At 36.1% G+C, this 26523-nt stretch overlaps 1 protein-coding gene across 4 annotated transcripts; it reads right to left on the bottom strand.

Annotated features, from left to right (window-relative positions):
* Positions 1–444: 444 nt before the first annotated feature.
* Positions 445–26523, bottom strand: LOC139975575 (uncharacterized). 4 transcript variants are annotated; one of them, XM_071983589.1, is made up of 13 exons: positions 26086–26523; positions 22790–22852; positions 21282–21420; positions 17928–18021; positions 17009–17156; positions 16267–16403; positions 14797–14944; positions 14065–14168; positions 12062–12154; positions 7631–7732; positions 6744–6836; positions 4635–5067; positions 445–2968 (listed from the first exon to the last, which is right to left on the bottom strand). In XM_071983589.1, the coding sequence occupies exons 1-13, from the start codon at positions 26132–26134 to the stop codon at positions 2826–2828; spliced, it is 1746 nt and encodes a 581-aa protein (XP_071839690.1). In that variant the 5' UTR covers positions 26135–26523; the 3' UTR covers positions 445–2825. The 4 variants fall into 4 exon arrangements, with proteins under 4 accessions (XP_071839690.1, XP_071839692.1, XP_071839691.1 ...); XM_071983591.1 differs by lacking the exon at positions 12062–12154; XM_071983590.1 differs by lacking the exon at positions 6744–6836 and having other exon boundaries at positions 26086–26521.

Genomic DNA, 26523 nt, shown 5'->3' with positions numbered 1-26523 from the left:
CAAATACAACACGTCAACAATTAGGCTCAATACAACACAAAAAAACATCGTCATCATCATCATCACATACAACACATCAACAATTAGGCTCAATAAAATACAAATACAACACATCAACAATTAGGCTCAATACAACACAAATACAACACATCAACAATTAGGCTCAATAAAATACAAATACAACACGTCAACAATTAGGCTCAATACAACACAAATACAACACATCGTCATCATCATCATCACATACAACACATCAACAATTAGGCTCAATACAATACAATACAAATACAACACATCAACAATTAGGCTCAATACAACACATCAACAATTAGGCTCAATACAACACAAATACAACACATCAACAATTACGCTCAATACAACACAAATACAACACATCAACAATTACGCTCAACATTCCAATAAGTACAAATCAACAAAATAGAACAGTATTTTGAAAAGTTCATTGTTTAACCTCTTGCATCACCAGAGACAAGGAAACTTATGCAAAAAAAAAATACAATGAATAGGAATGAACATCAAAGTTATTACATAATTTCAAATTAAAATGCCCTCAGGTAAATTTATCTACACTAACAAACTCATGATTTAATGAAAAATTTGTTTGCATAATCACAGAACTCATGAGTACTTAACTATAACACATATTTCCCAAAAAGCTGAATATTCCAGCCACCCAAGAAAAGTTTATCAAAGTCATAAAGAAATAGAACAATCAATCCTAAATGGGAATACCCTTGAATACCAATCAGCCTCACTTAGTTTCAATAATGCATAGAAGAAAAATAAACAAAATCACCAAAAAAAAGTGCTGTAAAAAAAAAAAAAAATACTATTGACAATCTTATCAGCTCTTTATAGTTATTTTATAACGTTAAGAGCGGTAATAACATTTGAACATGTATCTATGTTATATCTATATTTAGTTAATGATAGATTATATACTTCAAGTACCTAAATATAAGTATATGTTTACCTGCAACATTTCCTTTTTGATGAAATATTTGCCAATAAGACTTAACACTGAGTACCACCTATCTAGAGTACTCACCCAGGATTAAAGGAAGCCAATATCTAGCAATTAGATGATTATCAACTGAAGTGAATTATCAAAGTCAACTCTCCATTCTATGGAGGGATCATCTCAATATTCTAAATACGTCTCGTTATAAAATAATTCAATTATAAATATTATTAATTATATTTATCAATAACAAAGACTGGGAAAAATTCTAAACAGGAGAATCTGACTGTAAATTGTAACCAAACACTTCATTTACTATTGTGGTTACACACCAAGACATATCATTGCTCACTCTCATTAGTGTTGAGTTTTATTTTAGTCTTCAAAACCTTGGCAAGATATAAATGCATATTAGATTTTTATTTTAAATATTAAATAATCCATCACCTAGGAAAGCATTATGTTTTTATATAAAAAAGTCATAAGAAAATGGAAAAGGATAGAACTCTTCATTTCATTATGGGAACATTTAACAGAAAGTAAGGATTGATGAATACATGAATTGTTATTTTCAAATTGATTCTATTTACTACTATTATTGGAAAGAAGGTCTTCACCCCTGTACCAAACATTGTACTGCGCTTCCAGTCAATTCCAACATAAGCTTATTGGCCACTGTATTACTTTTTCTAAGGCTGCAAGCTAAACACCTTCTTGGTCCATCATATTGTTTGTAGGCTGCAAGAAAGACAGCTTGAGCCAGTGTATAAGAATACACAAACATTACACATAATGAATTTCTATTGGGAACACACAAACACCTAAGTGGGCAATCCATGGAGTTCACTTAATTTGAACTTTGGTGCCAGGGGTCTGATAGATACAAGGGGTACCTACCCATGGAGTTAAAGAAACTCGGAACAGCCATTTAGAAGGAGTTTGGCATACACACACACAATGACAAACACACAGACCCGTTTTGAGCCCTACCTCAGTCATGGACTTCCGGTCACCCTGGGGTACCCCACGAGAGTAGCTACTCATAAAATAATCTATTATCATGGCAACTGTTGCTATGGCAACTGACATAGCTGTATATGACCCAGCTGGCAAAGAAAGTACAATATCTCATCCTCTATGTGGGAGCAATAAGATAATGTCCAGAGGATGTGGTACTGTACTGTGCCAGTATTAAAGCAAATGCACCATCCATGTCTGTGGTATTAGAAATGGCTATTTAATAATAATACATAGAAATAACTGGTGGCTCCATGAGCACACAATGGCAGCAAAATATTTACAAAAGTTAATTGTTGAATCTAAAATGATATCGGAATGGAAAATGTATTCCATCAACATGGACTCCACCAGAAAATGCTAGATGAGTTAACATTTGCTGTGGATGTACACTTTGTGTTTTCATCTACCATCCATTACTGCCCTTTCCATCCAACCACATTGACGTTGTATTCATTCTTTAATCTATTAGCTAGTCTATCATTTTGATACAACACACAGTTTCACAGAACACCATAGTTACTTCTATTGGAGTTGAAAACTTTACAGAAAATGATTTATAGGCAGACTGGATACAAAAGAAGTGTTCATATGATAATTAGATCATACACAATTGGACTGTGAGGTCTATATCTATGATATTTAACTTTAGACTGGTTTATTTCAGAATTTTGTTTATTTTTTGTTTTGTTTTTACAATCAATACCTTGTTCAATTACAGACATCTGAAATTACTATTGAAGGAGTGACTAAGGCCTGCAGCTAGTTACCTGCTCAGTGCTTCATAAATAGTACTGAGATTAATCATTTTGGAAAGATGAGAGAATTATTTCTTTTTGGATTTTGAGAACAAGCCTTTTGATTTTTTATCCTTCTCTTTGGTTTTCTCTCGTTCTTTTGCGGTTTGCCTTTTCTGGCCAGGAATGGGCTGCATGTGTCCTGTAGACTGACCTCTACCAGAATCAGCAGCTGCAATAAACATAAATATATGAAGCAATATTTATTGTCTACTTCAAAAGTATAAATAGCTCTATCAATATAAAGTGTTAAAGCTGTTGGTACCATGCTAGTTTACTCGAAACAATGATGACAAAACTTCACAGGTTTGCAAATGTGACAATGAGGTGATAAATTTGTGAGACAAACATTGTGTGGCACTCTTGGAGAGCGCAGTTGCTTTAACTATAAGCAGCCAAATGGATTATAGTGACAACTTGTCTCTTTGTTAGATTGAGGGAAATCCAATTTTGTGTCAATATTTTCTTTTGGTCAGAGAGAAACAAGATCAGAACCAAATGCATCACAAACAGATGCAACTGGTTTCATGACTTTTCCTGTAAATCACACCATTACCATTTCAGTTTCCTATGGGTGTTATAATCAGCCACTGATGTCTCATGCTTCAGTCAGTGATAGATTCCATACTTATACATGATACTTAAATTCTTTGCTCTTAATAGAATTTACGGATAAATGGCCCAGACACTTCCTTTTCCAAGATTTTTTCACCTTTATATACATAGTTCAGCATGCATAATCAGTTTATGAGATGAAAGTTGATTTCAAGAACAAGTTTTGGAGTTTTTCTTGTTAAATTAATAGCACAATAGATCTGTGATTGTCTGACACGGAAAGGTTTAATCCCAATGAAAAGATGCTTGTATATGCAGCATATTTAGGAGTGCTTTATTATTTTCTAACAATAGGAATGACTTTTCACTTTAAGAAACAACTCTCAAGTACTATTTGATTCAAGGATTACTCCTTTTAATTTTGTTCATTCATTTTTTTGCTGGTGTTACTCACATTTGTTTATGCGATCTATCCTTCATTTGTTATTCTCAAATCTCTTAATCACAACACACTGCTGATGAACCTGCCATTTGTTGAGGTCAGTCTCCATGACACTATCAGTTGCCTTTAGAGTCATGTGAAGAGGTTCAAAGATGAATCATTTTGGTGAGGTCAGTCTCCGTTGAGGTCAGTCTCCATGACACTATCAGTTGCCTTTAGAGTCATGTGAAGAGGTTCAAAGATGAATCATTTCGGTGAGGTCAGTCTCCGTAACACTATCAGTTGCCTTTAGAGTCATGTGAAGAGGTTCAAAGATGAATCATTTCGGTGAGGTCAGTCTCCGTAACGCTATCAGTTGCCTTTAGAGTCATGTGAAGAGGTTCAAAGATGAATCATTTCGGTGAGGTCAGTCTCCGTAACGCTATCAGTTGCCTTTAGAGTCATGTGAAGAGGTTCAAAGATGAATCATTTCGGTGAAGTCAGTCTCCGTAACGCTATCAGTTGCCTTTAGAGTCATGTGAAGAGGTTCAAAGATGAATCATTTCGGTGAGGTCAGTCTCCGTAACGCTATCAGTTGCCTTTAGAGTCATGTGAAGAGGTTCAAAGATGAATCATTTCGGTGAGGTCAGTCTCCGTAACGCTATCAGTTGCCTTTAGAGTCATGTGAAGAGGTTCAAAGATGAATCATTTCGGTGAGGTCAGTCTCCGTAACGCTATCAGTTGCCTTTAGAGTCATGTGAAGAGGTTCAAAGATGAATCAGAGCAACAAGTGTCTTGTGTACAAACTCTCGCCTATGCCTATGCTAATGTTCTACATAAAATCAGATTAAGTGGCCCATACCTTGATGAGGGAAGGCATCTACCATGGGGTTACGTTCCAGTAACCTGGGGTCTACTCCACCGGTCTGTCCAGATGCTGTTCGTTCATCCCTGTGCCTACTATCCCTATGAACATGTCTCCTGTCAGAATCATACATATGGATCTTTTCACTGTCAGTTCGATGACCTCTCTCAGGTTCAGTTCTGTGACCTCTCTCAGGGTCAGTTCGATGACCTCTCTCAGGTTCAGTTCTGTGACCTCTCTCAGGGTCAGTTCGATGACCTCTCTCAGGTTCAGTTCGGTGACCTCTTTCAGGGTCAGTTCGGTGACCTCTCTCAGGGTCAGTTCTGTGACCTCTCTCAGGGTCAGTTCTGTGACCTCTCTCAGGGTCAGTTCGATGACCTCTCTCAGGTTCAGTTCGGTGACCTCTGTCCTGGTAATGTCTCTCTCTGTCCTGTTAAACAACCAGAATAAAACCGTTTCATTTAAAGCAGATATTTGCATCTTGTCAAAAATTGTACAGACCCTATCAAGCATTATTCATCATACAACAGCTTCCTTCATAGTTCACTAAATGAATGTTAAAGAACAAAGTAATTAATGATTAATAATTATTTCTCAAGATTCTCAAGACTCAATTCTCAAGGTTCTCATGATTTTCTCACCGGAACAATTTTTTTTTATTATTGTTTACTTTCCCATATCTTTCCAGTTTTCTTTATTCCTTGGTGTAAAACCACTGGTCAGTAGTAACTCAGTTTAATATTTGTGGTACAACACATAGCATTCATAGAAATTTGCTATTATCACATATATAAATCATGTGTGAGATTCACAAATTATGAATGAAGTCAGAACCTTTTTGCTATCTAATGTTGTTAGTCCTTTCCTTGAAGGGATGTTCCGAAGTTGATTGCTTTACACAAATACTGGACATGTTCTGTATCTTAGGTCAACACCACATCCTCAGTTTATTAAATGACAAAGATACACATTTTTAAAATTTAGTGATAGTTTGTTATATCATCTGGCAACAGCTATGTGAATGTCATCACCACAAATTCAGCTGGAAATATTTTGGTTTTGCTTTACTAATATTTAAACTCACAAAATAGAATTTCTCAAAAAAAAATGAAATTCATAATACAGAGAACACTTCCAGCTAAGCAAACTTGCCAAAGGTATCATATTGCAGCACATATTGACTACACACCTAACTACACACCCGACTTCACACCTAACTACACACCTGACTACACACCCGACTACACACCCGACTACACACCCGACTACACACCCGACTACACACCCGACTACACACCTAACTACACACCTGACTACACACCCGACTACACACCCAACTACACACCCGACTACACACCCGACTACACACCTAACTACACACCTAACTACATACCTAACTATACACCTGACTACATACCCGACTACACACCCAACTACACACCTAACTACACACCTAACTACACACCTAACTACACACCCCACTACACACCCGACTACACACCCGACTACACACCTCACTATACACCTAACTACATACCCGACTACATACCCGACTACACACCCGACTACACACCCGACTACACACCTAACTACACACCCGACTACACACCCGACTACACACCCGACTACACACCCAACTACACACCCGACTACACACCTAACTGCACACCCAACTACACACCCGACTACACATCCGACTACACACCCAACTACACACCTAACTATTTGCCTGACTACATACAGAACAATTTAAAGGTCCTCATATTTATACAACTGTAGTTTGCATAAGAAATGATTACATGAAGTAGGGTATAATTTATTGAATGAATTAATGATATAAGATTTAACAATGTTGAATAAACAGGAAAACAAAATACAGACAAGTAAAGAAGGGACATGTTATCTTGAACACATTGACAACAATGAGTAGACGAACATTGTTAAATTAGATTGTGAAAAGACATCATAACAAGAGAAGAGAGAGTGTGAATAGAAGTAAACAAACTCAGACACAAACAATGTCAGCTTAAATCAACAGGAGTTACTACATTAAAATTAGTCAAAACAGGTTACAATACATCTAAATCGGATGTTGAATTATCTAACCATTGGATTATCATCTTCTGTAAACGTGATACTTAGTAGAACAATGCTACTACTGTAATCATCCACGGACACCTGGTTTCTGATATCAGTGGGCTTTGAATTAAGGCAGACGTGATCATTATTAGATAGTCTCATTGGGAGCTATAAGCTATCTCTCTCAATGCATTGTTACATTGATGATGCATTGTAACATTTCTTGTTAGCCAGTACCATAGCTGGTGAGTGGTTTATTGTCATTCATATGGGTAGGGGGGGGGGAGGGTGTCTGATTGCCATCTGTTATGTCTTTTACAGGAGCTGTTGGATATTCCCAGGGGTGCTATCCCCTCTTTTTGTCTTACTTTTCATATATGGCAGTTTTCATTTAACAGCATACTATACTAATACTATTGCATTCCATCTGATCTATTCTTGTTAAGTTTTAGTCTGCAAGTTACATTTAAGAAACACCAATAAACTGGGTCCAGCTTTCATACTGGCTACCCACAAATGTTACAATGCATCACTGATGTACCATTGCATTGATGATGTAACAATCGGTCATCGATTTAAGGGAACCTTTTAGGAAACATTTCAAAATACCTTCTAAGAATACATCATATGAATCCATGTGAGCCATATAACATTTCCCTTTTTAATGCTTTTTTTCTGGTTTCTAGTGGTTGAGTCATAGTGGCTCTAATAAAAACTAATTTAACATTATTACTTTTTCTCTCACCAACCCAAAAGATTAACATGAAACTTTCATACACAACATGAGTTTGTCTACCATTATGTTGACAAAATCGCAGGAATTAGATTGGAATACTTTCATAAGTTCTATTACAATGCCTCTCCACTATCTCCAAAGGGTTTCTCTTTATTGTTAAATGGAGAGATGTTCTTACCTCTGATCTGGATATTTCAGAATCAGTTCTCCTCTCTACTTCTCTCCTTCTCCTACTTTTGGCCTTTAAAACCTCTTCCTGTTGCATCTTACGAGCCAGTTCCTGTTCATTATATAAATATATCATAGCTTCAGAACCATTGAATGACAATTATCATTATGGAAGGGGAAAGGGGAATATATATATCATAGCTTCAGTACCATTGAATGACAATTATCATTATGGAAGGGGAAAGGGGAATAAAGATATCATAGCTTCAGTACCATTGAATGACAATAATCATTATGGAAGGGGACAGGGGAATATATATATCATAGCTTCAGTACCATTGAATGACAATTATCATTATGGAACGGGAAAGGGGAATATAGATATCATAGCTTCAGTACCACTGAATGACAATTATCATTATGGAAGGGGAAAAGGGAATAAATATATCATAGCTTCAGTACCATTGAATGACAATAATCATTATGGAAGGGGAAAGGGGAATAAAGATATCATAGCTTCAGTACCACTGAATGACAATAATCATTATGGAAGGGGAAAGGGGAATAAATATATCATAGCTTCAGTACCACTGAATGACAATTATCATTATGGAAGGGGAAAGGGGAATATATATATCATAGCTTCAGTACCATTGAATGACAATTATCATTATGCAAGGGGAAAGGGGAATAAAGATATCATAGCTTCAGTACCACTGAATGACAATAATCATTATGGAAGGGGAAAGGGGAATAAATATATCATAGCTTCAGTACCATTGAATGACAATAATCATTATGGAAGGGGAAAGGGGAATAAAGATATCATAGCTTCAGTACCACTGAATGACAATTATCATTATGGAAGGGGAAAGGGCAACATATATATCTATATCATAGCTTCAGTACCACTGAATGACAATTATCATTATGGAAGGGGAAAGGGGAATATAGATATCATAGCTTCAGTACCATTGAATGACAATTCTCATTATGGAAGGGGAAAGGGGAATATAGATATCATAGCTTCAGTACCATTGAATGACAATTATCATTATGGAAGGGGAAAGGGGAATATAGATATCATAGCTTCAGTACCATTGAATGACAATTATCATTATGGAAGGGGAAAGGGGAATATAGATATCATAGCTTCAGTACCACTGAATGACAATTATCATTACGGAAGGGGGAAAGGGAATAAAGATATCATAGCTGCAGTACCACTGAATGACAATTATCATTACGGAAGGGAGAAAGGGAATAAAGATATCATAGCTTTCAGTACCACTGAATGACAATTATCATTATGGAAGGGGAAAGGGGAATATAGATATCATAGCTTCAGTAACATTGAATGACAATAATCATTATGGAAGGGGGAAAGGGGAATAAATATATCATAGCTTCAGTACCATTGAATGACAATAATCATTATGGAAGGGGAAAGGGGAATAAATATATCATAGCTTCAGTACCATTGAATGACAATAATCATTATGGAAGGGGAAAGGGGAATAAAGATATCATAGCTTCAGTACCACTGAATGACAATTATCATTATGGAAGGGGAAAGGGGAATATAGATATCATAGCTTCAGTACCACTGAATGACAATAATCATTATGGAAGGGGAAAGGGGAAAAAAGATATCATAGCTTCAGTACCATTGAATGACAATTATCATTATGGAAGGGGAAAGGGGAAAAAAGATATCATAGCTTCAGTACCATTGAATGACAATTATCATTATGGAAGGGGAAAGGGGAATAAAGATATCATAGCTTCAGTACCATTGAATGACAATAATCATTATGGAAGGGGAAAGGGGAATAAAGATATCATAGCTTCAGTACCACTGAATGACAATAATCATTATGGAAGGGGAAAGGGGAATAAATATATCATAGCTTCAGTACCATTGAATGACAATTATCATTACGGAAGGGGGAAAGGGGAATAAAGATATCATAGCTTCAGTACCATTGAATGACAATAATCATTATGGAAGGGGAAAGGGGAATAAAGATATCATAGCTTCAGTACCATTGAATGACAGTTATCATTATGGAAGGGGGAAAGGGGAATAAAGATATCATAGCTTCAGTACCACTGAATGACAATAATCATTATGGAAGGGGAAAGGGGAATAAATATATCATAGCTTCAGTACCACTGAATGACAATTATCATTATGGAAGGGGAAAGGGGAATATAGATGTCATAGCTTCAGTACCATTGAATGACAGTTATCATTATGCAAGGGGAAAGGGGAATAAAGATATCATAGCTTCAGTACCATTGAATGACAATTATCATTATGGAAGGGGAAAGGGGAATATAGATATCATAGCTTCAGTACCACTGAATGACAATAATCATTACAAAGGGGAAAGGGGAATAAATATATCATAGCTTCAGTACCACTGAATGACAATTATCATTATGGAAGGGGAAAGGGGAATAAATATATCATAGCTTCAGTACCACTGAATGACAATTATCATTATGGAAGGGGAAAGGGGAATAAAGATATCATAGCTTCAGTACCATTGAATGACAATTATCATTATGGAAGGGGAAAGGGGAATAAAGATATCATAGCTTCAGTACCACTGAATGACAATTATCATTATGGAAGGGGAAAGGGGAATAAAGATATCATAGCTTCAGTACCATTGAATGACAATTATCATTATGGAAGGGGAAAGGGGAATAAAGATATCATAGCTTCAGTACCAATGAATGACAATTATCATTATGGAAGGGGAAAGGGGAATAAAGATATCATAGCTTCAGTACCATTGAATGACAATTATCATTATGGAAGGGGAAAGGATAGTAGGAGTAAAACTGGAATTAATATCAATCAAACATATTCCACATGATGGGTTTCCCATGTATGGGTGGCAATAGCTTCACTTTCAAACACACAGTTTAGGAAAATATTGCATGAATTGACACATAATGCATAACCCCCACCTAAGCTGAATCCATGAATATAAATTACCAGAGAGTGATCTGGATAAGGCTAAAAGCAACCACCTCATCCACCAGAATTAGAAACTAGGTAGCATTGTTTATGCCTTCCTTTGAGACATCTCCAATTATGAGTAAATATTACATACATGGTAAGAATGCACCAAAATAATCAAAACTGAAAACGGAAGCCTACAATGTAAATGCATAGTAGTTACATAGCTGTGACAACACAGATCTCTATTAGGTAGATTGAGACATCTCCAATTATGAGTAAATATTGCAATGTATGGTAAGTGTGCACCAAATCAATCAAAACTGAAAATGGGAGCCTACATAGTACATGATAGTACATAGTAGATGAGAAACGTGCTGGATAAGTGTACATATAAAGTGTTTCACCAACAAAATTGTGAACAATGATACAGGAGATTAGAAAGTTAGCTTAAAGTATTGTTATGATTTACACTAATCTTAAAGTACTGTAATGTTGACATTTCCATTATTTCATCGATCTCAGCTGCCCAATCAAGTTTCCACTACTAAACCAAATGAAGATTAATGAGTGCATAATAAATTATTAATTGGGATCTTTTAACAAGTTTAAATGAGAGATTATGATTGTCCTGACAGAACTGATCAACAGAAGCAATGAATAACTTTATATGAAGGGATACGGGCAGTGGTTATTCTGAGCTTTATTTACAGAGGAGTAACACATAGAACAATCAATGAAGAAATAGGTGGAAAATAACGATAAGTTGAAAAGAAAAAGGTTGCACAAACATAAACATGACATGGAGAAAGTTTGAAAATGAGAAAGGTTGGAAATGAGTTTACAAGGTTAAAAACAGAGGATAAATACTCCATTGAAAATAAAATGGTTTGAAAACAGAAAAGCTTGAAAATATTGATAGTTTCAAAATAGACTGTTTCCAAAACTGTTGAAGATTTTGAAAACATACCAAGTTTTAAAAGAGGGGAAAGGTTGAAATAATAGGGTGACTGAAATAGATAACAATGGTAGAAATACTGCTGAACACACAGAAAGTCTGAAAACAAAGAAATTAGAAAATGAGAGAAAGTTAGTCGACAGAAAAAAGGCTTGAAACTAAGAGGATGGATAAACATGGGTTGAGAATTGAGAGAGTTTGAGAATAGATTTCAAACTGAATGGTTACTTTCCAGGAATATACAAGGTATGTGATTGGCTATGTAAAACAAACCACAGAAAGCAAGGTCATGTTGAAGTTAAGTAACACAGAAAACTGATGCGTAAATTGCTTTTGCATGCTTGGTATAGTATTTGCAGGGGGAACCTAAGGGTGGGCAAAGTGTATGGGCAGATGGAAGGACTAGGGCAAATTTAAGGTACATGCCACATATAGCTGTATGTGAACCTGGTTAGCTAAGCAGGAAATATAGTGAGGGTTAATATAACAAAGACATGACAGATCCTCACAGCATCATGCAATTCTCTTCTCAGCCGATCCTCCTCAGATTCTTGGGAAATGGCTCGCTGGATCTCCTCTCGATGTATTTGACGTGCAATCATCTGTTTGTCAGACAGATTAAGACACAACTTGCTTAGTAAAGTTGAAAGAATCAAATTGAAGACAACTGAACTAAATATCTGAATAATCTTTGGCTGCTGGTTAACATCTCTACTGTCCCACTAACTCCTTTTTCTAAATACATAGTTACTACCACTTATGTGATCTATCTTCTCTAAAATATCAACTTTAAAACTGGTTCATTCATACTGCATTTCTGTTTGACCTGTCCTCACTTTCTCACAACAATCAGTCATTCGATCCTATCTGACTTTACTGGACAATGTGTCCTCACACTCTGCTAGGTATTGTCGTTCTTGCCTGTATTATTTAGAATCAATATTTGTTCAACCTCTGTTTGTATTGCACTGCGATACCCCCCCCCCCCCCTCCCTCTCGACTATATATTGAGCTGGAACAAACCAAAATCTGCCCCTTTCTTAATACTATATAATTTTCATCTCAAAATATATATTTGCTTTGATCTTCTGGAAAATCATTTAAAGGAAACATTATGTAGCAGAAAACTCAATCTGTTACTTGAGTCTGACCACACTGTCAGCAGGAATGATGGCATTAGGCAGTGACTTGTAATGAACACATACACCATTAATCTAATAGTTCAAAGCTCATTGCTCTGTTAGAGAGGTAACCAATCATGTCTGAATATTACTTGATCTGGTCTCAATATTCAAGAGTTGCAACAACACTACAGCTTTCACAATGCTTCATCGGAATGTTACCATGGCAGTAATAGACAATAGGGAAACAAGAAGAGCATAATGAGATGGCTACATGAGGATGCACTGCTTTGTCTTTGTAAAGATGGAACAATCTTTTAATTTCGTTACAGTAATGAAGTGCTAGCAACAGCTTCTATATGATGACTAAGATTTAAAGGATGAAATACAAGTTGAGATTTCAAGACTAAGGCTAACATGCATCAGATGAATAACTCAAAAGTTTGCCAGCAATTGTGGAACAGCTTTTGGCTGAGAAGTAACAGCAGTAAGAGATATATAACTGATGAAGGCATACAAGACAAACAATAAACTTCATAGAAAAAACAGACTTTTCATATATTTGCAGATAAATGCATAATTTTGAAATTATCTTAGACTCCTACAGATGGAAGCACTAAGAGGCCTCAAAATGACCTCGTTTTGAGGGGATATAAAAGTGACAATTCTGGGTTAAGAATCAGGCTCAAATTCATGACAGAAAATATATGTGGTTCAAGATTGACTGTTTGCATCACTATCAATGAACCTTTGAGCTAAGACAACACAAATTAACAAAACATGGAGTTAAAGCTACAATATTGGACACACACAAACTGGTGATAAAAAAGCAAAGAGGTGCCAAGTCAGATTCTAGTGTAACAAAGTCGGTTCATTAGAGAAATGTTTGAATTTAAAATATAACTTGAGATTGATCCAATAACATAGAAAACACAGGAATCTGGGTTTGACTTAGCTTCACGAACCACAGCATAAAAGACGCAGAACAACTGCAGTTTCAAACATGTTATGTGTTTAACACAAAAGAAAGATTATCAAAATATTGAAACTATTAAGGCATTTAAGGTGAGCAAGTCTACCATGTAATATTGTTCATATTTAATGGGACAACAAGTTAAAACTCTTATATCCTAATGATGGCAATGACAACTGACATAAAACAAATGACTCCAATAATGTTTTCTACATTAGATCTTAGTTATAGTGACAAGTCACTTGTGAATCCAGACCTAGCTCTCACTGCTCATAATATACCACTAATGATTTTATCTAGCCTTGCCAGGTTTTGAGACATAGTATACAGAATAGATACTGTATACCTGTTAAACAGTCAAATTCTGTAAAGTGGTCATTTTAAAGGATTTGCATACTCATTAGAAGCACCTTCTTACCTCATCATCCTCCGGTCCAGATACTCTACGAATCATTATTTCATCAGGATTTTCTGGGTCCATTGTTCTACCATCCCTGTGGGTCAATGGCTGATCTGGACCTCCTAAAGTGTAAGCAAAATGGTGGATTTACTTCACTTGATTTTGTTGAGAATTATTTTTCAGGGCAGAACTGAGGGCAGTTGGCAGAATTGTTGTACTTCCTTAATGCAATGCATCATGTAACTTGGCCGATCTTCCTGGTCTTACATACAGTGTGAATAGGTTTCTTCAATGTTTCTCTTTTCCTCATATCACAATATGATAATTCCTCCTTGTGTAACATATTTAACTATTATTAGCCCAACACCACTGCTGACCAATATCCCCAGGTATAACCTCACTAAAGTCATAACATTACATGACGCCAGATGAGCAGATATATGCATGTTTTCTTTTCTTGGTGGATGGCCTGCCTGATGGCAAGGAGGGTTCGTAATTCCATTATTACCCATTTCTTTTCTTAAACTCTTATTCACACTCCAATGGATCAGACATTGTTTTATTTGTTGTTTATAATTTACTACTTTTCAGCTGCTGACTCAACATATAAATGTTCATAAAAAGGAGGTACCAGAATGTTCTAATTAGACTGTGAGCAGTCTATCAGTCCTGGAATAGATGAATACCATTAACAGATATTGTTGCTATTGATAAATTATTTCTTAATTGTAGAGCATAATTAGAATTTACCTCTGTGTCTCTCTGCCTTCAGTCTCTCTTCGTGTTGTAGTCTCTTTGCCAGCCGTTCCGATTCTTTTAACCTCATCCGTTCTTTCTCTTTCTTCTTGGCCAAGAGGAATTTGTCTTTCTCATGTTCTTGTAGTTGCCTGGCAATCAGCTGAATAAAACAACAACAACAACAAGATTGAATCACCTAGACATTATCAAAAAAACACTTGATAAAGTTCAGGAAAGTCAAGGAAGTAAAGCTTACCAGTCTTTTGTTTGTAAACTTTGTCTTCAAAATACATGCATTATATATTAAAATATATGCATTATATATTAAAATACATGCATTATTTATTAAAAACATAATGAATAGTCCTCTATAACCCACTTCACCGACAATTTCAATCCATCTTGACCTCTTAAAACGGAGTCCTTGCAGCTGCTGCAGTTCAGTTGAGACTCGAGAACCTTGAAATGTACTACACAGCTGTACTACTGTATATTACAGTGCTATGTAGTTCAGCTGTGTAACTCGGATGAATAATGTTATCATTGTGTGCCAGCTGGCCTCCAGTCTTCGTTGCTACTTGTTAATGCCCATTCACTGCACACTTTAATGTACAGAATAGAAACTAGACCCTCTGAATGCCAACGTTTGGACTCATATAGAGTGTTTTGAATTGTACTTGAGCATTGTACCAGTGTACCTACTGTGCCACTTCACCCACTGAGAGAATCACTTCATACAACATTCACATCTGAAAACTCAAGACTACAAATGCATCTGTCTTTTCCTGTGCAGCTCAGATATTCCATTATTTATCAGCAACTTTGGAGCAAGTTACTTCCAAGTGCAAATGTCTGAACCACAAGACAAACTTCATATTTCATTCAATGTAGTTTTAAAATAGCCAGAAGACTTGAAAAACTGTTCTGTTGGTCCAATTTTGTTAAACTTTGTTGAGGATTGCTGGTTAGCAATTGTCACAGGTTACAGACAACAATCTATGCTTTCTGACTCCTGTACAATAAAGTATTGAACATCTGTTGTGAAGCTAATCAAGGAACTTAATCATGTCTACTGTGTTGTGAAATGAGACACATCAACTATAAGAGCTGCTTATTTGATGTAATGTTTCCTAGAATGATGCTTTACCACTGATCAATACAACAGATCTGTCCATTTATAACCTGCTTTATCACAGACATTATCCATTTCCCTTCTTGTTTTTTTGCATTTCACATTAAAATCCTCAACTTTCTAAATACCAAAGATACCTGAGGATTTTACATTTAAATTTTTTTTCTGATAATTTGATCCAGCTGTTTCAGTTGGGCACAAACCTTAAACATTCCATTTTAATGCACTATGTACCTATTTTTTAGTAACCGTTGCAAGGAAATAACCTACAAGTTAAACCAATCTTTATCACTCGCCATCCAAACCAGTGAGTGTAGAGCAATGTTTTAGAGGTATTTCAAATATCTTACCGCATCATCTGTGACATCAGGCAGGCCATTTTCTCCAGCTCCCTCAATGTCAACTGTTAAGCCAGCAGGAGATGCGGTTTGCCTTCCATCCTCCATTGCAATTCTCAACGCAGCCAGCGCATCTTCAGATTCAGTTACTAGGAAACAAGATCAGTTTACAGGATTGTGATCGCTCATCTTATGACTTGTGCAGAGTACAACTGCTTTCAAAATGTAAAATAACAACAAGCCTCAAATATATTTAGGTTAATTTAGAACTGATTGTCTGTCAAGATTTTCCCTTTTATTTCTGATTAAAATGATTCATTTTCAAAAGATGGGCTCCTTTGTTACTAGCATCACAAATTGATGACAAACCAACCAGCTAGTTAGGTCTGAACAAAGCATCGTAATAAATTAAGATAACATAGAATAACAAGCTGGATTGATTGAAGTGGTTACAATCTGCAATGTATCGATATTATTGAAGTGGTTATAATCTGCATCATATCGATATTAATTGAGGCAGTTATAATCTGCAATGTATCGATGTTAATTGATTGAAGTGGTTATAACCTGCAATGTATCGATATTAATCAATTGATGTGGTTATAATCTGGAATGTATCGATATTAATTGAAGTGGTTACATTCTGCAACGTAACGATATTAATTGTATGTCTGCAGTCATCCTTTCAGCTATATCCTTGGAAATTTCAGGTTTGTTTTATTGTGAATGTTGTGTCATTAAATTATCAAAATACCTGTTTGCTTGTGACTCCTTTCTTTGTCTTCTTGGGACATACTTCGGGCAAGTCTTTCCGATTCCATTAAATTTTCCTTCTCTCGCTGTTTCTTCTTTAACCTAATGTATTCCTCCTTCTCTTTCATTTGCATCTCTCTTGCTATTTCCTGCAAAATAACAACATTATCATAAATCAGATGTTTTCCACAGAATCAAAGAGTGCATTCACGGACAATATTTGGTGCAAAGAGAATCAAGTCAAAAATCAGGGAGAGCTGCTAAAACTACCAACTTGCTGCAGCTAAATATGGTAATTACATAATTTTATTTGCATGATCAGTGAGGTAAGCAGCACTATATTCCTTGTAAAGGTTTCAAATGAGGCAGATTTAAGGCAATTGATGGGAGTTTCTCATCTCATGTCACAACTCTCTCATGTGTGATCCTGTCTTCTGGTAGGATATACATCAAGTATATGATAAAGGGAAACAGCAACTCAATAAAATACTTTAGGGGCGATATTAGACAATGCCCTAGTGCTGAAGGTAAATGCTACACTATTGCACAGCTAATCCTTGGTACCTCATCTACTGCTCAGCTAATCCTTCATACATCGTCTACTGCTCAGCTAACCCTTGATACCTCATCTACTGCTAAGCTAATACTTGATACCTCATCTACTGCTAAGCTAATACTTGATACCTCATCTAATGCTAAGCTAATCCTTGGTACCTCATCTACTGCTAAGCTAATACTTGATACCTCATCTAATGCTAAGCTAATACTTGATACCTCATCTAATGCTAAGCTAATCCTTGGTACCTCATCTACTGCTCAGCTAATCCTTGGTACCTCATCTACTGCTCAGCTAATCCTTGATACCTCATCTACTGCTCAGCTTATCCTTGATACATTGTATACTGTTCAGCTAAACAAACCTTATCTTTCTCTTGATCTTGTTTTGCTTTCTCCTCCTCTTCTTTCATCAGCTGTGCGTACATCTCTCTGGCAGCCTCATTGTCTTTCTCCTCTCTGTTCAGTTACAAAAGTATTACACAATTGGTTCAAAACACAAAACAGAATCAATAAACCTAGCAAATCACCCAAGAAAGCATACCCCCCCCCACACCCAAGAAGGGGGCTTTCATATTTGGAGAAAGGTACTATTGTCAAACCAGTAAATTACCTAATAAGTTAATCAAAATCCCAAACTTGTAGTCAGTTATGCAAATTTTACTACAGTGGGAGTGAGTGAATGGGAAGTATTCACTTACCGCACTTAACATACTGACACGGTACTATAGTCCAACACATCAACCAAACAAGAAGGAAACCCCTCCCAATGGTTACCTTTAAATACATTACAGATACAGCACAAGAGTAGTGTGCAAGCTACCCCTGGCTGCAGTTCATACTGCAAATAGAGAGCAATATAAGCAGAGTCAATGCTTACATGGTTTGATGAATGGGAATCTTGTGACATAAGACCACAACGAAGACAGAAGGACAGAGGGACATTTCTTGTTGGTAATTTAGTTGCATGCTCACTCTAACAACAAAGAGCTGAATTTTAATTTTAATAGTTAACCTGATGAGATCCATCTGATATTTTGACATTTGAACCCCTGCTGACCAAAAATGACATTCAACCACAATATTATGGTTCTTGTACTCACAATAAGAAAGACACATGCCAAATATGAGCTGTGATGTAACCTATCTTGGGGCATCGTGTTAACAAGGTTTGTGTTTATAAGGCTTTACAGATTGTGACATTTGATGACCCCAAATGACCTTTGACCTCCACCAAAAACAGCAAGGTTCTTGTACTGATTACAGTGAAGCTACATGCAAAATATGAGAGCCAATAAAGTTTCGTATCTGGAGATAATGTGTTTGCAAGAATTTCAAGTTTTGACCCCCGGTGACCTTTAATAAACTCTAACTTACAACAAATTGTGTAAAAACTTTACACTTCATAAGGCTATCCAACCATGCATACATGAGTTCCTTTGATGTTCAGGTTCTAGAGATACAGCTTTAAGAGATTTTCACATTTTGCCTTTGCTGACCACAAATGACTTTGTTCTCCACGCGACATGATAGGGTTCTTGTACCAATGATGGGGAGACCACAGGCCAATATGAGAACTGCAGAGGTTACCTGTCTTGAGATATTGTGTTTACAAGGGCGTCACACATATACGTGTATACACATGCATGTATACATCCACACACACTAACTTGACTGCCAAGGTTACTTGCCTGCCTATGGCAAAGTAACCAAAACCCATCACCTCATATATTATATAGGTAGATACTGTAGGCAGTTAGTCCAGTCAACAAATGTTCCAACAACTGTGCCATAATTTACTTTATGCCAAATATAGCATAAATTAAGACCTTACCTTACATTTGACCGTAACACTGTGGCTCTAAATTGTAACTGTACCTTTGGTTTAAAGCAAGCGAAAAAGGAATTTTGCAACGGTTGTTCTACAGTATGTAGGGCATTGTAACTAAATAACACTTATCATTTAATGAACTTAAAATTGTGGCAAAATCAACTGGAACAAAGAGACTAATGAATAACTTCATTAAAACTTAATCTAGTTATGGCAGTGAGCAAACCATGCAAGTATAGATATCATATTACCAAGTAACTGTTTTATGCAGACAGTTTAAACATTACATACATGATTTTTCCATTGGGGGAGGGGTAGGTGGGAGTGGGAGCATATATGGAGGTATAGGTGCTGACTAATTACTAATAGACATAGCAGTGTCCTAGCAGAGCTTGATCTACTGTAAAGTTATTTGTTCAATTCTTTGTTCCTTGATTTTCTACAAAGTTTCGCAAGTATAACCTTCCTGAACTGTGAAACGATGTCATTCTGTTTATGCAATCAAGTGTGGTGGGATTCTATTCAATACAGTATAATATATCTTGAGTACTGTACAATGAATTGCTCAGCCCCCACTTGTGTAGGAATCACACATTGTAGTAGCATAGTATACTGCTATCAACCATTGAAAGTATATGCTGTCTGTTTATTTGGGTAATTACACTTGATATATTTATAGCACTCAACCATATATTTGTACAAAGTAATGATATGACATGTACTATACATTGAGTTATATTAAACAGTACATTAAATCTTGTGCACAAGGATTAACTGAAAGAATAAAACTTGCACAGCAAACAAACATCATTCATGTTACTATCTCTGAAAATGTCTCCTGAAAATGTCTGAAAATGTCTCCTGAAAACTGAAAACTGAAAACTGAAAATGTCTCCAGAAATTCATCCCACACAGCTTCACCAAGGTGTTTGAAAAAAGTTAATATAAAGGTTTGAACCTAATTTTTGTAATCTTTAAAGAAACTGCCACATTAAAGCTACAATAAAAACTGTTTTCTGCAATGAAATGAGTAATATTTATTGTGGTTGCATCCTCTAATTTTCAGACAGTGATTTAAGTTAGACAGAAAAATCCATCCAAGATCTTGTAAACCATTACTTTAAATGACAATTGCTTGCATGTCTCTTTCAGTACAACAGACGGTACAGTACAGTAGTCCCTTTTCAGGTCGAATGACTCAAACACAACCTCAGCTACTGCTTCCATCTGTTATTTAAACTTGGAAATGATAACCTTAGAAATGAAACTACTATGTGATGGGATATTATTGTTATTTCAAATCTGATTGAGTTCTATTAATTGAAAAACAACAACATCATGATTTGTTGTCTATGACACATGCTTCTCAATGGACTTTCACAATCTTAAACATTTCAGTTTTGGAAGAGACTATTATGAGGGGGGTTGAACAAATGTGTTCGTTATTAATTACTCTGCATTTAACCTTTAAAGCCGGGTGAAAACCTGAGTGCTGCTTTATTAAACGATGAAACCTGCCTAGATTTCTCCAACCAAGTTAAGAGAGTATTAAAACTAGGTGCATTCAATTGGATTCCCAACATATTAATAATAGTAACAATCACATGTAGCCAGCATATTGTGAAAATTAAAACTTACTTCATTTCGCTTTCAGTTTTGAAGATAAGTCTTGACTAGTTAAGATAATGAACTGTATTGTTATGATATTTTAACATTAAATATAATTTTAGTATGATAGCATCACAAGTGTCAAATCAAAAGCTGCTTTAAGAAGGAACTTGTAACTGGTTTACACTGTCAGGGTTATGTATGATTGTCAGTACAATCGTGTAAACTGAGCAGCACACAAACCTATAACTTATCCATTTTATTGTATCTTATAACTTACAACTGTCGATTTCTTTCAGCTATCTCATGTTCTTCACGGAATGCCTCCAAGGCCTCTTCCTCTGCTTGGCTTTTAGCAACCACCCTATCTGATCGAACAGTCCTTCTCCTGCTAATGTTGCCTTGGTAATGTTCATCATCTGAGAATAGAAGAATAAGATCCATTGGTGTTATACTACTATGGGACTGGTTACTTTAACTGTTTACTGTTTCAGGGGTATATTAAGGCAGCTACTAGCATTAATAACATAGCAGAACCTCAAGTTGACTGGTTGTCCCTCGGACAACCAGATCTTCCTTTTTGATTGCCCAAAGAGCAAAGTTGGTTGTTCCAAAAATGTATGGCTTAATAAACAAGGAACGACCAATATGTACACTATACGAGAGATGTGGAGGTTGGAGAAGAGAACCACTAGCTTTGGGCCTGTAAATATTCCCTTCCGGTGGATCATAGGACTAGGTCCCTACTATTGGTGTAGTATTTCAGTATCTCCAAAAACATGGAGGGTGATACCAATTTATTTTAAACAGCTAAGTTTGGATACAAGTCCAAACAGAAATTTGGTTGTCTCAGACGATTTGTTAAAATTTTGTCTTGGAATCCAAACATTTTCTTTACCTTAAAAACTTTTTATTTTATTTACGTGATACAGTAAACTCCTCCAAATATAGGTAAAAGAACAACTTGCCCCATTCGGTAGAAGTCAAAATTGAAATGTTTGTGTCTGGGGAATGTCAATGTGTGATGATGGGATAGTGCTATTCAGATATGATACCCCTCCAATTATATCTTTTCATAAATTTCAGCTTTAAGTAAAAACTGTTGCTTCTGAAAAAAATGCTGTTATAATGTAATAGCAAATACTGTATTATTATGGAATCAGCATAACATTTGTTATTACATAAAGAAAACCTTTCAAAACTCAAACACAAGTGGATCAATGATGTAATGATTAGACTTGCTCAAAGTCTTTTGTCTTACATATGAAAGAATATAGAACAATGATCTCGTCTAAATGGATTGAGACTTGGTAATCTGTTTCTGTTATCTATGACATAGTCCAATTATAAGGTTTTCAACAAAGGAGTGAGTTGCCAGTAGAAGGTTGCACATATTCTTAACAAGTATACACAAACACCAGAAACTTAACGCAAAGAAAACTGTTCTTTCCTTGTGGTTCTACTGTATAATATCACAAAGCAAACACCATGGAAATCCCTGAGGAAATTCCATAACTAGCAGGTGAAACATGACATTGCTAGCGTTATTGATCAATACTCGGTTGCTTATTTTTATTTTGTATTGACTTATTTTGAGAGTTCCAAATGGTGTTAAGCAACCCTTTCATACAAAACCCAATGTTGATATATATTTGGGTCTGTCTTCTGTGATCACACCATGTTTGATGACCTTGTAGCAGGTTTATCTCTGTACTGAGTAGTACTACTGACTCAGTCTGACCGGTTCATGGTTTTACCGCAAGAAAGCAGAACCAAATATCAACTTACTCAATTCTTCTTGAACTTGATGAGCAAACGCCCCATCTTCAAACACAGAAAACTTCTGTTTGACTGAAAGAAAAACCAAATATGGTGACTATGAAACATTTGATATGAAAAAGATTATTGTGAAGTAAACAACAATATTTACATTTTTTTAAGGTTCATCTTAGTGAGCAAATGAATTCTTGTCCGGTTTTGGGTTATCATTGTCTAGTGAACAAGTGCAGACAATAATGATCTTTTCTCTAGAACGGAAAAAGTATAATGTATTTCATCGAGATGTAGCATTACTTAGTGTTTAGTATCAAACTATGTTTTGATTTTTCCTTCAATGCCATTTGGGCCTTCATTATTAGACTGGATGCCATATTTTCAATATCATTCATGTAAGTTTACGAAAACCAAAAATGTCCGAAAAACAGACCCCTGAGGGACACTTGTAGTAATTATAGAAATGAGGTACAGTATAAAGAACACAGAGAACAAGTTTAATGAATTGTTAACCTTTAACCTCCCATGGCATGCTGTGTACTTTTGTGTTAGATGTAAAATAATGTGGGATTTTTCAAAGATTAACTGTTTCAGTTTCAATGTTTTGAAAACTGCCACAAAAACACTGATTACAGTGAATCTGTATTTTGTGCAGCAACAACAAAAGTGAACAGGGTTGTACTCCTTAGCTACTGTACTTTTTCCTCTACAGTTTGCTGTTCTCTGATTGCCTGAGTACAATTTCTGATTGAATAGCAGCATTGCTATTCACCCAGGTGTCTGAGTTATGACAAGATACAACATTTATTTCCATATATCTCAGACAGTAGATTGAAATGAATAACAATTTGTTTTCTTTATGTAGGATGGCCTCCTTAATAGCAAAGACATACAGTAATTAGCACACTAAACATTGCATTGTAACATATGAAAACACCACCATTACCAAAATCGATAATGCTGTCATAAATTTGTCATTTTTAAATTGATATTAACCTGGACATTTTCAAAATAAAAAACATGGAGATGGGTGACCCAAAGCTAGAGATTTTACAAACTAAGTCAATTAAAACAGATTTGTTATAAAACGAACAATATCCACAACTCCATATTTGATCTGAACTTCAACAGCCTTGCAGTTTTTTAAAACTAAGGTCATAGGAATAGGTAACAAATTATGACTTTTGGAATGATTTTTGTCAAAGAAAAAACTTGAATGGCTATACTGACTTGTTAATGTGTTTCTATGCTCTGGCCTCTGGGTTCACCACATTAGGGTAGCCTAGCCTATATATGATATTGCACAGGCCTTTAGCAGAGCTATGTAACATCCTTGCTTACTTATAAACTGTCATACTGTAGGCGTATTAAAGACATACCATTTTTAAATACCTTTTTAAGGACTCAACTGTGGTTGAGTGCTTATGCCTTCTGTGGTAGGCATAAGCTGCTAAAAAATAAACAACAATTTGACACCTTCCCTAAAGTAAAATCCTGCAATGCAAGTTATGCTATTATTGAAATTGAAGGTATAAGAACTACTTTACTCCTTACTTCCTGGGTCTAACATTAAATTGAACAAGGTCTAGCAACACTCAATGAGACAGGAGTAGAGTTCTATACAGTGCAGGCCACTTTTGACTTGGAGAGCTACCCCCCAGCATCGGGATGCACATACGGTTCCAGTGCCATTCCGCCATAGGTACATACCGCCATACAATTCTGCAGTACTGTAGGTTTCGATCCTTTCCGCCATGGCGGAAAGGATCGAAACCTAATTACCTATGGCTGAAACTTACATATATAAGGAATGGATTTTACACAGGAATGTATCTGTGAAAACTTTTTACACCGTCTTCAAATGTGACAGTTCGCTGGATAGACTGAATTGTAGTTAAGAAAAGATTGGGGAATAGATACACAGTCTTTAATTTAAATGTTGATTGAATAGTTTTAATTGTACGTTCGTAAGAGTCCATGCAGTCTTCAAATAATATACTGTAGTTGGTTAATTAAATCAAATTAATTTAAGTTGATTGTTAATAATAAGACCGATTCTGATTGTTGATCTAAATAAATGATTTTGTGGATTTTGCGGGCCTAGGTAGTGTGAAGTGAAGCAATATACAGTGCATCCACAATGTCATCTTTCCGCCATACAAAAGTGCTTTACTGTACCACCATCGGAGTAACATGGCGGAATGGCCCTTTTTCTATGGCGGAAAGAGCACATTTTCTACGGCGGAATGTACTGATAGCAGAATGGCAGGGCCCTCAGCATGTACGCCCAGACGATATATATCATATACTTGATCGTACTTTCTCCTAGACACTGATGCCATCATACTCCAAGCAGGACTCAAGTCCTAGTTATATAAATGGTAAGTAGTACTAGTACTCTCCTGAAGCACAGATTCTTGGAGAAGGAGACAGGGAAATCTTACTCAGTCCAAGAAATCGTATTTAACTTAAAGGCATTGAAGACTCGCCCCAAACCGCGTGCCGTTAACTTTCTGTTGCTTGCAAGTGAAGTTTTCTGCTTGTGGCTACAAAATGCTTGCCGCGCTCTGAAAAAGTTGACTCTCCGTTGCTTGCAATTGAAGTTTTCTGCTTGTTGCTACAAAATGCAGACAATAATGAAACGTGATACCTTATTTTCTTCAACTGGACCTGAGATATCCATCGCTGTATCGTTTGTTCACTGTGCTGTGGGTATTGATCGCAGCTGTACTGTATGTACTGACTGTACACTTGTGTATAATTACCAAAGGTAGCAAGCTGTGTGTGTATTTTCTGGGATCGATGTTGGTGTTTAACACTTCTGTTACACCTCATTCAAAACTAGGCTAGGTCAGATTACTGGCATTAGACGTTTCTTTTTGAGCGGGTCTTCACACGCTTTAACCTGATTCTGAGAATGACTCAAAATTGTGCTGTTTGAATACTGTATATGTGTAGCCTGACAACATTAACAATAGGAAGAACCTAGCATAACTACTGTAGGCATATATCAAACTCCAATATCTTGAAATGGATGGGCTAATGCTTCACTCAAAGTGGAGAAAACAAAGCGAGAAAGCGGAGTGGAGAAAGTCCAAGCCTTTAATTTGAGAACAACCCACCATTGTGATGTTGTATTACAACTAAGTTCTAACTTAGACTAGCCTAGGCGAAGTCTTAGCGAAACACTAACACTGAAAAGTAACAATTATTACTTAATTAGCCTAGGCTTTAATTCATGTTGAAATTAAAAACAACCTGGTCTAACGGAGGCCACAGTACTGACATTATGATACTTATTGTGCACTTACCCTCTTGCACCGATGGCCTTTCTTCGTCTGTTGCGACTTTTCCTTCCATGTTCCTCGAAGTATTCTAACTTATCACTTAAGTTAAGCTAAGCTACCCTAACTTTGTTGCTCATCTAACGTAGGCTAAACCGTATACGTCAAGCAGTCTTTCGTCGCAATGTCCACCACCAAAGTTACTGTTTACAGCGATATGTGAAGACGAATTCTACAGAAACTGTAAATTTAGCATTGGTGAAGACTGAGTCAATGAACTTTCTCTGACTCCTAACGTTGATTTTGTTCGCACCATACCGAAGGACAGGTGTTCTTTTTCACGAACCAACGTACGCACTGAGACCTAATGTTACGTGACACTGTGTTAGGTGATTTGGAAATTTACAGCACTCTAGCTACTGTGTGTAACACAATCGCAGAAATTTATTTGCTGTAAAGTAGGCA

This window comes from Apostichopus japonicus, chromosome 11 (genome assembly GCF_037975245.1).
Source record: "Apostichopus japonicus isolate 1M-3 chromosome 11, ASM3797524v1, whole genome shotgun sequence".
In the NCBI taxonomy this organism is placed as follows: Eukaryota; Metazoa; Echinodermata; class Holothuroidea; order Aspidochirotida; family Stichopodidae; genus Apostichopus; species Apostichopus japonicus.
Note: the sequence above shows the minus strand (reverse complement) of the source record. Positions and strands in the feature narration are given on the sequence as shown.